General features: G+C 46.7%; 7 protein-coding genes across 7 annotated transcripts; 4 read left to right on the forward strand and 3 right to left on the reverse strand. All coding sequences in view use genetic code 11, as the record gives it.

The window, feature by feature from the left end:
• Positions 1 to 1216: 1216 nt before the first annotated feature.
• EGR_10502 (Asparaginyl-tRNA synthetase, cytoplasmic) lies at positions 1217 to 3671 on the forward strand (the record flags this gene model as incomplete). The annotated part of the gene is made up of 5 exons (XM_024499751.1): positions 1217 to 1873; positions 1946 to 2119; positions 2863 to 3021; positions 3092 to 3469; positions 3540 to 3671. The coding sequence occupies 5 exons, from the start codon at positions 1217 to 1219 to the stop codon at positions 3669 to 3671; spliced, it is 1500 nt and encodes a 499-aa protein (XP_024345825.1).
• Positions 3672 to 4893: 1222 nt separating this feature from the next.
• On the forward strand, positions 4894 to 7085 carry EGR_10503 (hypothetical protein; the record flags this gene model as incomplete). The annotated part of the gene is made up of 3 exons (XM_024499752.1): positions 4894 to 5305; positions 5503 to 5677; positions 7025 to 7085. The coding sequence occupies 3 exons, from the start codon at positions 4894 to 4896 to the stop codon at positions 7083 to 7085; spliced, it is 648 nt and encodes a 215-aa protein (XP_024345826.1).
• Positions 7086 to 7244: 159 nt separating this feature from the next.
• On the reverse strand, positions 7245 to 7748 carry EGR_10504 (hypothetical protein; the record flags this gene model as incomplete). Its single annotated transcript, XM_024499753.1, has 1 exon — positions 7245 to 7748. One exon carries the CDS (start codon positions 7746 to 7748, stop codon positions 7245 to 7247), a length of 504 nt encoding a protein of 167 aa, XP_024345827.1.
• Positions 7749 to 9519: 1771 nt separating this feature from the next.
• On the forward strand, positions 9520 to 10695 carry EGR_10505 (hypothetical protein; the record flags this gene model as incomplete). Its single annotated transcript, XM_024499754.1, has 1 exon — positions 9520 to 10695. One exon carries the CDS (start codon positions 9520 to 9522, stop codon positions 10693 to 10695), a length of 1176 nt encoding a protein of 391 aa, XP_024345828.1.
• Positions 10696 to 12059: 1364 nt separating this feature from the next.
• Positions 12060 to 12959, forward strand: EGR_10506 (hypothetical protein; the record flags this gene model as incomplete). The annotated part of the gene is made up of 1 exon (XM_024499755.1): positions 12060 to 12959. One exon carries the CDS (start codon positions 12060 to 12062, stop codon positions 12957 to 12959), a length of 900 nt encoding a protein of 299 aa, XP_024345829.1.
• Positions 12960 to 13086: 127 nt separating this feature from the next.
• Positions 13087 to 13363, reverse strand: EGR_10507 (Reactive oxygen species modulator; the record flags this gene model as incomplete). Its single annotated transcript, XM_024499756.1, has 2 exons — positions 13087 to 13195; positions 13227 to 13363. 2 exons carry the CDS (start codon positions 13361 to 13363, stop codon positions 13087 to 13089), a joined length of 246 nt encoding a protein of 81 aa, XP_024345830.1.
• An 88-nt stretch (positions 13364 to 13451) lies between these two features.
• EGR_10508 (hypothetical protein) lies at positions 13452 to 13861 on the reverse strand (the record flags this gene model as incomplete). The annotated part of the gene is made up of 5 exons (XM_024499757.1): positions 13452 to 13517; positions 13552 to 13646; positions 13683 to 13723; positions 13757 to 13798; positions 13836 to 13861. 5 exons carry the CDS (start codon positions 13859 to 13861, stop codon positions 13452 to 13454), a joined length of 270 nt encoding a protein of 89 aa, XP_024345831.1.
• Positions 13862 to 14045: the final 184 nt, after the last annotated feature.

Raw genomic sequence — 14045 nt, forward strand, 5'->3', positions numbered from 1 at the left:
AATGGGATCTCCTAAGTGTTAGCACCGGGGGCGGCGCTAAAAGGACGAGGGGGCTATGTAATACTTATGTTGTTTTAATGTGCCTTTCAGGGAGGAGGCAAGCAGGAAATTCGAACCTGGTAACTGGATCGCCCTCTCCCTTACCTAGTGACTGCGGCTCCCCTCCTTCTTGAATATTGTATTTTCCCTATACATCTTGTCGTCTTTAATAAAGATGTCCAAAGTAAACCAACCGGGCTTGTCTAGGAACGCTAGGAATCGGGAAGCGGAGACCGAGGAGTCTCGCTCCACACTACGATTGCATACGGGAGGATAATAAAATTTATTCATGATACTCGATTAGTCTGTCCACTTGTGCTACATGGCACGAAATCCAATCACATAAAACCTTTGGTGGTGGATTCTTAATGTAATTCGGTATATCGGTTAATCAAATTGACTGGTTTGTTCATTCTTAAAGAGCATTTAATAAGTGGGAATATAAAATCGCGTGTTTTTTCAACACTGTTAGTCAAATAGATCAGGTAAAGCTCCAGAGAGCTACAGTGGCCTTTGTGACATATCTAACAAAGTTTCTATTAGTAAAGGGGTGGCTAATTGCATTAGTCTGAAATAGCAGCTTATGATGTTGTAATTCTAAAAGAAAGCAGAAATAACTGCTGTTTAAGAAGGCAAATACGTTTTTGAAATTCATTATTGTTTGACACATCTGTTTTTGTGAGATATTTAACAGAGTACCTTACAGAATAATACTAACAAAATGCTTTGTTAAAAAAGCACTTGCGTCAAGGCTATAGTATGAAAAATAAAAAAATTGCTTGAGCTGAATTTGCCCGAAAAATAAAGTAAATTCTATGCTTGTTTTTTAAATAGAAGAAATTTCAATACCACAGAAACAAGTTTTTCCTTTGTTTGTTTCAATTGGTGACACACATTTCGCAGAATCATTACCCAGCTGAGTTATGTCGGATTCAGACGGTAGCTGGCCTCTCATGCTTGTTTTCATATAATACTGCTTTATGTTAATTCTTATTCTAAGCTAACCAAACAACATAGATGTTACAATCTTTCGAACTGTTATCCCATTTTGCTCCCTTAGGTCTTGTGAAGTACTACGTCTCCGATAAATTGGGCGACGACAAGCTCGGAGATGGATTAAAGGCGACTCCTTTCATAACCCTTCGTCGTCTGTTCGAGGCTGCGAATCGACGACATCATGCACGAGTCTATCTACATAGATGAACCCGATGCAGAGGAGCGTTGGATAACTGTGCCCCGTTCTCGCCTTAAAAAAGCGTATAAGAACTACAAGCTATCTCTTAACAAGGCAGGGAATGCAACGTCAACTGCCACTCCTTCAACTGCGAGTGCAGTAGAAATTAAGGAGGACCTCACTCTCCCCACTGCTATTCGTGTCAAGATCCGTGATTTAGGTGAATTTGTCGGCAAACGGGTCCAGGTTTTCGGTTGGGCTCACAGAATCCGCCGTCAAAGCAAGCAACTCATGTTTATTATTCTGCGTGACGGCACTGGACTTCTGCAATGCCTTCTCGCAGGAGATCTACCGCGCACAGCTGATGGCTTGACTCTCTCCACAGAGTCATCAATTTTTGTAAAGGGTGTAGTTTCAAAGGTGCCAGCTGGTCAGAAAGCTCCTGGAGGTATTGAATTACAGGTGGATTACTGGGAGTGCATCGGGAAAGCGCCTGCGGGTGGTGTCGAAGCTGTTGTTACAGAGGAGTCTGAAGTTGATTGGCAATTGGACCAACGCCACCTCATGCTTCGCAGTACGAAGGGATGCAAAATTACTGCGCTGGTCGCCATAATCGGGGATGCATTCAGGCAACACTACAAAGATCGTGGATTCACCGAAGTGAGGGAGTGGAGTCTGAGATTTCTTGAGGGTGGCCAAGGGCAATTTTAACCGGTTGTTATTTTCTCTTAGGTTCATCCCCCAACGCTGGTGCAAACGCAGGTAGAGGGTGGCTCCACGCTCTTTAAGTTAGACTTTTTCGGTGAGCCGGCTTACCTGACGCAGTCGAGTCAGCTCTACTTGGAGACCTGCCTTCCTGTGGTCGGCGACTGCTACTGTATGGTGCGCAGCTATCGTGCTGAAAAGGTGAGGCCTTACCTGTTAGATTGGCTGAAAAGTGCGGGTTTTAGTTGCTCACAGCTGAGCATTTTCCCTGCGATATTCTAAGAAACTGGGAGCCCGGACCTGTGGCGAAAACTGCTGGGTTCCATTTAATTCAATGTTGAAGTAATTCAGGCGGAAAGGATGTCCGATTGGCCGAAATCATGTTGGTTGAGGTTGCGTTTTCGTGTCTTGGTGAATGGATTTATTAGAGCAATATATGTGATTAGAGAACGAGACATTGATTAGCACCTGGTTGGTGGGAATGGAGGCGAAGGTGTTTGTTTTCCCAGCCTTGCTTGCTCTCTGGCGCAAACGGCTTTCAATATCGCAACAATTTAGCTTACGTCATATATTGACAACCAACGATGGGGACTGACCCTATTCTTTGTGGCTGTCAGGGGTGCCGACTAGTTGGAGATTTTTATTTCGTTAGCTTGCTTACCAAACAGATTGTTAAGGGCATTCTGTATGACAGCAAGCGATAGCAGTGGGTAGTTTTTGTGGTATTTTAAGCTACCAACAAGTCCCCTGTCTATTTGCGCTTGCGAACCGACCAGGCATTGGTTGATGCCTGATTAGCAGAGAACAAGCGAAATCAAAGTCGATGGTTTCTCATAGTACTGTTTGCTATCTTTACATTGTAGCAAACAGTCTCCAAGATTCCAATACGTCTGTGGACTTTACCTGTTTTAGTTTCTTCTAGACATTTTTTTCTCAATTTTTAGAGCCGTACTCGTCGTCATTTGTCGGAGTACGTTCATATAGAAGCTGAGTCGCCATTCATAGAATTCAGTGATCTCCTCGACCAAATTGAGGATCTTGTCGTCGACGTCTTGGAACGTGTGATGGAGAAGGCTGGCGATTTGGTTCTTGCAATGAATCCTGTAGATGCATTTTTTAAACGTTGTCCCTTAGCGTTAGTGCATCCCTATCACTTCTCCCTCTCCCTCTTAGTCATTCAAGGTACCGAAGAAACCATTCAAACGTTTGGAATATCGTCAGGCACTGGTAGAGCTCGAAAAAATGGCGCTCTTCAAAGAGGGCACGGACCCGTTTGTGTTCGGCGACGATATTCCAGAGCTTCCTGAACGCAAGTTGACAGATAGTATGAACTGCCCCATCCTGATGATAAAGTTCCCAACAACGCTGAAACCCTTCTACATGCAACGTGTCAAGGGGGATCCAAGTGTGACTGAGTCGGTCGATCTTTTACTGCCTGGAGTGGGGGAAATTGTAGGCGGCTCGATGAGGATGCCCGAATACGATGGCCTTATGGAGGGTTACAAACGCGAAGGCATTGACCCCACACCTTATTACTGGTATACGCAGCAGGTGGGTGGCGATCCCTCAGCACAGTTTTTCCCCTCTTGTTGAGTTCTACGGATTTCCTTTTTTTTTTCAGCGTGAGTTCGGGACCTGTTCACATGGCGGCTACGGACTTGGTTTTGAACGGTTCTGCACCTGGATGCTAGGTCAAGACCACATCCGTGATGTCTGCCTGTACCCTCGTTTCACCGGTCGATGCAGGCCTTAGAGCTTGCCTCTAAGTGTTTCGATTCCCGTTAATTAAATAGAGCGCATTCGTAGCCATTGGGATGACGTCTTGTGGTGTTGGGGTTGTGGGCTCTCAGACCGCAACAGGGTCCTCCTACCTTGGGGCGGGGGTGCCGTTCTCGGCGTCTCCCGTGGTCTTTTATCCGTTGCAGCGAGGTTGTTTCCGGAGCTGGTGTGGGCGCCTCCCTGTTGCTGTTTGGCGTTCGTCCCTCTTTCGGTCTTTGTGTCTGTCTCACTCCCGCCCCCCGATTTCCTCTCTGCTGTTTATTCACTCCAATCACACCTCCGTGGAGGTCCGTGAACTGCGCCGTCACGGCAGTTATTGAGTCGTTAAAGTCTGAGTTTGCCTTAGTTAGTTGCGGGACTTGAGGTTCGAGGCACCTGCCAGCAGTGGCTTTGATGGCCTGTGAATCCCTGCATATTAGGCCATCCTCAATCTGCTCTGTGATGTTTACGTCGGGTGTGTGGTTAGGCGGGAACTCGTTTGTCGCTGCCATGGATTTTGCGCCTCGAGTCAGTCTGGAAGCAGGCGGGTTCCTGTCGCCAGTATGGCGATCGAATTGGAGGCTCTTAAGCGTTTGCGTGTTTGAATGCCAAACTAAAACAACCGTTGTTCCGCATTCCACCGCGAGATAAGCACGTGAATCTATCGATCCACTTGGATAATGTAGGTTTCTGAGGCAAAGTGGGGAATGTGGAGGGCCTTCTACCCGGCCGTTGGAGTGTTGCATCAGTTGTTATGGCTTGGGCTTCATTTTCTCACCGGGTTTTACTGGTCGCAGTACACTCTGGACGACAACAATCATTCCATGCCTTCGTCTAGCTCTGTGGACTACTCACTACCACTTCATTCACATAGTGAAAGCTACGGTCATGTTGCAGAGGCGACAACAAACGGGTCGGAGAGATTTGTTGTCAAACGGATAGATGACTACTCAAAACCCATGTCGATATCGTTGGAAGATGCATCCAAGGAGGACGAAGACCTAAATAAAAGGTGTCTCCAACGACTGAAAGAAGGTGTGAGAAGCTCTGTCGAAGACGAGGATTCGTCCTACCTCCTGATCGATAATCGGAAGGCGGCCAGATATGACTGCCGTCCACGAAAAGCCTTCACCTTCAAGTGCCGCAGTACAAAGTCTCCAATTCCATTTTCACCACGGCGTTCTCCCATAAAAGCCCCTCCAAATCGAAGCTACTTGATGAAACCGGAGAAGCCCGTTCATCGAGATGCAGGCTACACCAAACTCCGCAAGGGCTTAGAACAGGTCCGACCTTCGCCTTCACGCACACAATCTAGACAATCGTTTCAGGAGTCACCTCGTTCACGTTCAATGGGGGTGTTGTCAGAGGACATGCCAGTCTCGGGAATGCGTCAGGCAGTGAGGCTTGTCGACAAGCCGTTGAAGCATATCTTTGGATCGATCCATCAGGAGTTGAAACATCTCGATTCGTTTAGTTGTCATGACTCCCTCTGTGAAGATCGGCCTCATCGAAAGTGGTTCCCCGATTTTGAGAATACACCTCGCGAAGACTATTCAAACCCCCTGTCCGAGTCACCGAGATCACCCTCGTGCCGAGTGCTGAAACGCGATAAGCCCGATCGAAGATGGGGTAAGGGTACTCCGTGTTGTCGAAAGTAACCGAAGGAAGGTGTAAAAATAATCCCTACTTTTGTTCCCTCCTTTCCCAATTTTGTTGATTTGATTTCATTTGACCTCTTCTCTCCGCCTTTATTTGACTTTTATTGATTTGATTTGTGATATTTAATTTTGAGTGAGTTAAAAAAGTTGCTGATCTTTTGAATTGAGTGGTGAGGTGTGTACATGTGACCAATGGGGCGAAAGGTGGAGGTCTGTGCTTGACAATGGTGAAGAAGGCTCTAGAAGCGCGAGTGGAGGTCGATGTCACCACCACTTTAATTTCAGCATGCTTGCAAATCAAATTTTGCATGCGAGACAGTAAAGTGGCAAAAACCATCGGTGGGTGAGCTCGTACCGCAATGAGGCGGGTCCTGAATTTGCGTAACAGTAGTGGATGCGAATTTTATGTTGAAAACGGATTTTAGTAGGCTTCCTCTTCGCGGAGAGGGGGCCAAAATTAATTCGCGGGCGCAAGGGAGGTGGCCTGGAGGAGGAGGAGGAGGACTTGATGGGTATTTCAGCACGACGCTGCCCCAAAATGGAGACCACACAACCCGGAGGACTAGACCAACCAAAGCTTTGCATTGATCATATCACGTCGGCACGACTTGAGCACTCTCCACCCCGCCTCCCCGTTTGGCCACAGTGATATGGGGATGACTCAAGCGGACATGTCCAAAACAGCTCTATGATTAACTCAAGACTGCCCGCATCAGTTAAGGCGGTCGTGGCTCCGACACAACTGAAAGCCAGTTGAAAGACCACGACTGGATGGGTATTCTACACCCCCGCGGCTGCCCCGACTACGTTGTGCTTCCAGGTGGGAGTGTACGTACATACTACTTACTAACTGCTTATTAGCCTTGGCCGGCGTAGCTAAACATAGGCTATTGAACCACCACAGTGGAAACCATATCCAGTGATGATCTCATCTCCATCTCAGATCGTCGTGTGCTTGGACTGTCGGTTTCGGGGTGTAGAGCCGCCTCATAGTCGCCAGAAGCGTTTTGGACCGGGTCGAGGGGAGGGCGACCTAGCTGCTAACACTCGTGGCTAATGTATCATCCCCACCCCCTTCTTATCCACTTCAAGGAGGGATTTTCAAGTGCATTCACCTGATCGACGGGAAAGAAGGCCTTGGATGGTGGAAGGCTACTACAATGTGAATTTAGGGTCTCGGCAGGGTCGAGAGCAACGGTTGCTGAATCACCGCGTGTGAGTGTGGGATTCAAAGGCCCCTGATTGGCTCCTTTGCATTGTGTTGAACACGTGCTGCGATTTGGCACGCTCCCTTAATCTGGCATCCACGGCTTGTCCAAAAAGTCCTCCCAACACAGTGTTTCCGCAACCCACGAGAGAGGCTGCGTGAGTCCCTCGCCCCCCTACTTTAGGTGCACCGACGAGCCGGATGCCTCCTCGACAGTGAAACTTTACGCCATCGTCTTAGAAGAGGAGGGGAAGGGGGCAAACATAGGGAACTGAATACCCCCCCTCCTCCTCCTCCTCCTCCTGTTACCTTTCTGCTGCTCAAGACCGCAGAAGAAGCCCTTTCCTGTCTAGAAGGAAAGGTTATAACTTCATGACATCCCAGGGATCGGTATTTTGACCATTCTTTGTGTTTTGCGAATACCTTGAACTTGCAAAACAATTTCTTACTTTGTGTTTCAACACCCACATGATGAAATGATAGTCGCCGTCACGCGACCCCACAGTCCTGGCACCTGACTGATACAGTAGCCTCCTGCGTCTAACTCACCAACCAACCAATCACGGTGCAGGTCGCAATGGGAGGCGTTCGGCAACACCACAATGAATGGATTGTATTTTTTTTCCAAGATTTCTAATTAAAAGCTGTAAATAAAAGACTCGAAGTTTGGAATTACTGACAAAGTAGGGATCTTCGAGGTGACTTATGATTGGTTGGAGGCGTGAGGAGACTTGACGGCATTACCGTTGTTGAGTCGGCAAGGTGCGCAAGTTGATTCGGGGTGGTTGGAGCCTCCTGATAGACTGAGAGGGTTTTTTGCAACTTCTGTGGATGCTGGGATTAGAACTCTTTCCTTGAATGGCTTTGGCGGTACATAGATGAATGCGTCGGTGCCGGGTGTTGGCTTTATATGGAAAGGTGGGTCTAGGGCATGTGATTTTGGTTCACAAAGGGGCCAGGGTTTGGCGATTTTCGGTGAAACTGGACAATATGATTTAGCTCGTGGGAGAAAGCCTGCTTGAAAAATGGTGTCTGCTATTCGAACGGCGTTTTTGACCACATAGTGGGCCTCACAACGGGCGAGGTCGTAGTAGGGCCACATAGTTATTCCAGAAGGGCTGTCGAATTGTTGTTTTGCTTCGGCTGTGGTGTTGTCTGCTTTTGGTCTTGTTGGAGGCTCGGAATCGCTGGAACTGCAGATTTTCATCTTCTACGCAAGGTGGGGAGTTGGGGCTGGCAACTTACGCTGTTGATTAAAAAACGTGGTTGTCACGTGCCTGGTTCCGGACTGATTCAGCTGTGGAGTTTTAGAGGGGTCCACTTCGTTCCGATTTGCTATATAGATGTTAATATTCTAGGCATCGTAGTTATGGCTTGAGTATTCGCTAGCTTGATTAAACTGCCTACCCAAGGGAACTTATCGACTAAACCATTGACCATTTATGATCATCCCTTCGTCCAACCTATCTGTAATTGGGTAGACGGTTGGCTCCTCCACCTCGGCCTTTATTCCCTTGGCAGGAGTAGGATGGCTAGAGGAAGGCGTTAATCAGGGTTAAACGTACACTTCTTTCTCCTCCACCTCCTCCTTGAGGTCAGATATCGTCCGCTCCGTAGCGTGATTCGCGTTCCTTACCACCGTTACCAGCCATCCTGTACCTTTTCCCGCATTTCTTTCCTCCAGTCACCTCGGGTCTACCCATTTTATGGCCAGCAATGCCTCCTTCTATCCATTGGCACTGCCTATCTCTCCCTGGCTTCGTCCCTTTCCCTTATCGGCGATACTGCTGCCACGTGAGATTGACCATCTTGGTCACGAAAAGCAGGACAGGGAGAGCACACACTATTGCCTTCCTGCCCAATTCCGTGTTTCATTTGAGTCGTGCTTTTACTTCGCTGCTACTATGACTGCATGATATTTCAGACTTCTCATGAACTCAGGCTGCTTTAGACTAAACCTCCAGTTTGATCTCAGGTTATTTATTTTGTCTCCGACTTCGGATAAGCCTACCACAAAGAAACTTCCCCTCAATCCGAAGTTCTGCTATTCTGTGCATTAAGGAGGTGGCTACATCGTCACCACTCATCAAACGTACTTTTTTCGCTTATTAGGGTCTGTCGTAGGAGGGAATTGGGGCCAGATAAGAGGGGTTGGGTTGGCCACATCTAATTGGGTCTCGTGACTACTTAAGTCTAGTTAACAGAGGTAATGTTTGTAAAAAATTACGCCAAGGAGGAAGAAGCAGACCTTTCTCAGACTCGGGGTATCGTAGACGGTGAGTGCGCATGTGTACCTGCAGCCCAGGTAAATCCCTGTGCCCTTGCTAGTTATTCACTAGGATGGCTGGTGTGGTTTGTTCCATGAGCGGAGTACCTCAAGGGGATCGGGTGGAAGTTGTCACTGAGTGAAGAAAATACGGGTTTGTGTTTTACGCTCCCATTTAGATGCAGGCTCGATCATCCCTGCAGTCCAAAGTACTCACTACTCACGGTTAACTGGAACTGGATCGCTCCAAGACGTATGTGATCGATCGTTGGCATCCGTAGAAGGTAGATGTGAGCGCACAATACTGCGAATAGCACCATCAAAGCAGCCAATCTTTTCTTAAAGCAAGACAGAATGATGGTCGCGTTTTAAAGCACAAATTTAATCCACTCCGGGCTAAAATTATGTAACAAGCCCAGAAACCCTCACATTGAGACTTTATTGGCTTCTAGCCCATTGGGTTTTGCAAACAATTCGCAGCAAATAAAGCTTGCCACGCGATAGCATTGCAACATTTGTGACACCCATTACTCACGTTGTAAAATACACGCTACTTTGAATGGTAAGTAGGCTAAACTTTATTAAACCGCATAAATTGTGGATTTTAGGTATCCTGTGGTGCATGTGATCACCAACTTGATCGATTTTGACATCGCGTGACGACACATTCAAACCCTACTCCTGTGGTCCAAAAGAGATGTCAGTGTTTGAAATGGACAGGACCTTGTGTAACTCGCCCACTGCCGCCCCTAAGGAGGATCTCTGTCGGCCGAAACAGAACTACGCTCAAGCTGCGGGAGGCGGAAACAATCCCTGCGAGATGCAACGCCAACAGAGGCCTCAATATATGCCCCAACAGCAGCAACAGATGGGCTGTTACAATTCCAGGCAATATGCATCCTCCCCCTATGGTGGTGGTGGCGGTGGTCCCTGCGGTCCAGATTATGGAAGACAGCAAGCTTCTGCTGGTGCTGGAGGCTACTGCTATGGTGGACAGACGAACCCAGGCAACTTCTGTTCACCACGACCGCAACAGTCACCAGGAAACTTTTATGGTGGAAACATGTACGGCAACCCGTGTCAACCACCTCCGCAACAGGTTGGAGGCGCATGCGCCCCGCCCTGTCCTCCACCTCCAAGCACCGCAGTTACCTGTCCTCCTGATTACTGTGAGCCGAGGGACCCAACAAACACTGGTCCTATGGCTCTTGTCAATTTAACTCAAAACACAGCTGGTCTGGGATTCCAATCGTGTCAAAAGGGACCGAAGGGCGGTGTAGACAACAGCCCTTGTTGGGGAATGGGCTCTGGAGGTCAAGGGATGAAACAGAAACCCGTAGCGGAACTCGATTTATCTGGTAACGTGGATGAAAAGGCAAGACAGAAGGCTGAATTGAGAATCAAGATGCTGATTCGCGATGTTCTCGGTCCGGAGATCCAAAGGAAGGAGAAGGAGATTGAGGATAACGAAAAGGCTAATGAACAACTTTTTGCAAACTACCGCGCAGCGAATGCTTTCAAAGACGGCTGTCTGAACTCCTCGGTGTTTCAGCGCAAACCCATTAGAAACTACGAGGTTTGCGAAGAGGAGATGATTAAGCGACTAAAGGGCATAAATTCGTGTGGAAAGGAGGCTGCACCCTGTCCGAACTTTAAGGAGAAGAAGCAAACCCTACTGGATTCAATCTCTGAGAGTTATCAATACCTTGATTCGTACAAGAGAGCTCTGGAGAGGAGTAATGCTGCCTTAGCGCCTGGTTGTCAACAACAAAATGCATCCTTCCTCCAGACTACTCAAAATTGGATCGACAATGGTTTATTTTCGCATGAAGAATTAGTCTGCCTTGTTGCGAAGGCCCAAGCGGCAATGAATCGCTGTAAACAATAGAGGTGGCAAGAAGGAAAAATAACCTACTTTAAAAATGTGAGTAGCATTCTTGATTTCCTGGCATAGAACGCGCACCCATGCGACGGTGGTTGATTAATCCACTCCCCTCTACCGCTTGCTTCCCCTGTAGATTCATTATCCGCGATATTGAAGCAACGCATAGCCATCGAATGAACATCCGAAACAATAAATCATTCGAAATTTAAAGCTTGTTATTTGCCGTAGTTGGGGAAGGGGAGTCGACAAAACGTAGGCGAAGAGGTGGCAGATAAATCAAGACATAGCTGAGAGGTTTCATTTTTTTAGCACGATTAAACATGTCTTAATTTCATTACCCTAGCCCTAGAACCTAGCATAAGAATTAGCTCATTTCACCAGCAAGAGATATGGGGTTGATACCACTAAAAATGTAAACTTCGATGATCCTACCAAACACAAACCCCCATTGCTGAATTAGCTCCCCTCCCCCATTCCTTTAACCTTTCTGCAAGATTAGATTGGCATTTTAGACTTCTGGTTTGAGGTCGTGTTACTTAATTCAGAGGCAATAACCCTACCTTCAGACCGAAAGGCCATGATAGGTCTCCGAGGTCAACACGAGCGCTACGATGGTGATAGTGACAAAAGAAGTCGATGCTACAAAAGAGCAACACTTCCCTCATTTCGTGTCCAAACAAGACAGACGGGAGGTGACTACCTAAAATGGGTGCTTGCACGAGGAAGCGAAGTAGAACAGCTGTCGAAACCGTGCCGACCTTCCGTGACTACTGCAGCCTCAAATTCCGCTTAGTAGTACGCATCTAGGCGAAGGGATTGAGGGCGTCTGCATCAAAATATTCGACTATGAGGATTGTGTAGATAGATAATACTTCCTTGCGTTCCATAGCGTTGAGAGCAGACAAGATGAATCATCCAGCAGTTTTGAAATGGGTATGAAGTGAATAGAATAAAGGGATGTCGAGCACAGCTTCTTGAAGCTACCTGGGTAAGTTGCTTTCAGACTAGTGCTCCTTCTACGAAGAAAAGGAGCTACGTTAGAATTTAAATTCGCCAAGCCGTTAACTAACATTAAAGTTTTTGCTGACAAGATAATAGTAGAACTTAAAAAAAAGAGATTAGCTACTAACTGGTATAAAGAATGCCGCTGATGCAGGCAACCACAAAGAACAAATTTAGTCATTCGTGAGTGGCACAATCTCAGCTCTGGAGTCTAGACCATGCAAAACCACAGTCCAGTACCGTTTCCAACCTGATCCCGCAGTGCAAAGGAAACACGACTTTCAAACCCTCGGTGTTATTGATCACGTCCAATCACATGTCTCGGCGTCACTTGTTTGAGTTTGGCGGATACGGGGGTAGCGCCAATGGATAACCGAGGACCGTCAGTATTTCGAGTTGAAAAGGCCTTCGACATGCGCCCAGGATACCAGCCAGCGGAAGCCACCCTCAGTGTTGTCTACAACACCACAAATACAAACAGCACGGAGAACGCAAGCCCTGAAGCCCAGGAAGCAATCGCGACAAGCCAAGCGCCGCTAATAGTCAATCCTGTTGATCCCGAAGCCTCAATAGATAAGAAATCAACTAAAGAGATGGTTCTCGAAACTCCATCCGCTTCAAATAGGTCCTCGGTTGAAAAGGAATGTCTTAACAGGAGTTCAATGTCTAGCGTATGCACTGATCAGTGTCAAGTCAATCAGGATAAGCTGAAGAAACCAGAAGAACCATGTGAAAGACTCCAGAGTCAACGATCCTCCATCTCTCAACCGCCACCACCATCTCCAGAGGGGGCGTCGAACGAGATGAAGAGCGGTGGGGAATGTCAAATCAAATCCAGCACAGATTCACTGATAGAACGATTTCAAACTCAATGCTTTCAGTCCCGACGTGATGATGAGATGATCTTCGATACAGGAGTCTACCGCGATCGCATTAATGGCAAGTTCCCCGAGGATGAATATCCGCCATGTCGACTCTACACCATGGACAGAAGAAATGGAGCAATCAACATGGTGTTGGAGACCATGCATAACATTGAAGCGCACATCATGTGTGGTTACGTGAAGGACCAACACGACAAGTGCAAGTTGCAAGAGATGCTGCTTAAAGCAAGACAAATTATAGGTCCGAACAGACAAACCTCACTCACTTATGTTGAGACAAAGGAGATCATGAGACTGCTCTGCACAGCTAAAGCTTATGTGATAAATGGATGCGCATCAGAGTGCTGCATTAATCAGTGCAACCACCGACCAAAATGTTGAGAAATGGCTAGTGTCTTAGTTTAAACAAGAAACACAAGAGCGTGTCAACATGTCTAATACAGATATATTAAAAAAAGGAGAACTAAGACTTCTATTAATTGACGGAGGGAAAGAGAGGGGAGGCGTGTTAGCATCTGATAGCCGTTCCGATTGCCATAAACATGCCAAAGGTTCCACCTCCTTGAATCATGCCTTTTCCGACGGTTTGAATGAGTTCACGACCCCGAAAACCATATCTAGAGAACTAAAAGATTAACCTTCACTAACCGTAGACAACTAAAACCACCGAATATGGCTCCAGTAGCCATTCCAACACAAAAGCCCATTAAAAATCCCATTTTTATGCGTTGAAAACAGGATGGTTGACCAGGTTGTCCGAAAGCACCACCGCTGGGGATGGGCATGGGCTAAAAGATTAGCGGAAATTCAGTTATGGATCTTGTGAATAGAAAACAAAAAAATTATGAGAAGAACTAGCATATTAGGAACAATTTATTGAGAATCGGGTAGAAACAAGGAGCGAGCAGGTGAAATTGCCATATTTAGCCACCAAAAAACCTGAAAAGATAAAAATAACGACAATTCCCAGAACCCACGTGAACATAAGAACAATAAGTAATAGGTTCCAAATTCCGATAAAAAGTCGGAAGTAACGGACGTTGTAAATAAACTCCTTTGTTTTTGAAGCTAGAATAGAGTGAAATGATGACAAAACTCGCCTACCAAAGCTTGAGGACTCTTCATCAAATATAGGATCAGGCTTTCTAGGCATACAATTAGTAATAAAGTGATTTTACAAGTTGAAGTTCAAGATGGCAACTCCATTGAAGAAAAGGGTGCTAGAAAGGAGAATAAGGAGAAAGCAGAAGGACAAACCTCGCAACAATAATATCGGACAGCATACAAAAAAGATTGCCAACAATAAACCCACCGGATCTCAAACGCACCGCTTTTGACTAGGAGTTACGTAACAATCATCCTCCTGTATTCATTTATGAAATCCATCAAGAAACTATCAGTATGCCCATACTACCTTCGTAAATTAAACAATCTTAGACAAAAAAACCCATTAGACTAAAACAACTG

Source organism: Echinococcus granulosus, assembly GCF_000524195.1.
Source record: "Echinococcus granulosus chromosome Unknown EG_S00227, whole genome shotgun sequence".
Lineage (NCBI taxonomy): Eukaryota > Metazoa > Platyhelminthes > Cestoda > Cyclophyllidea > Taeniidae > Echinococcus > Echinococcus granulosus.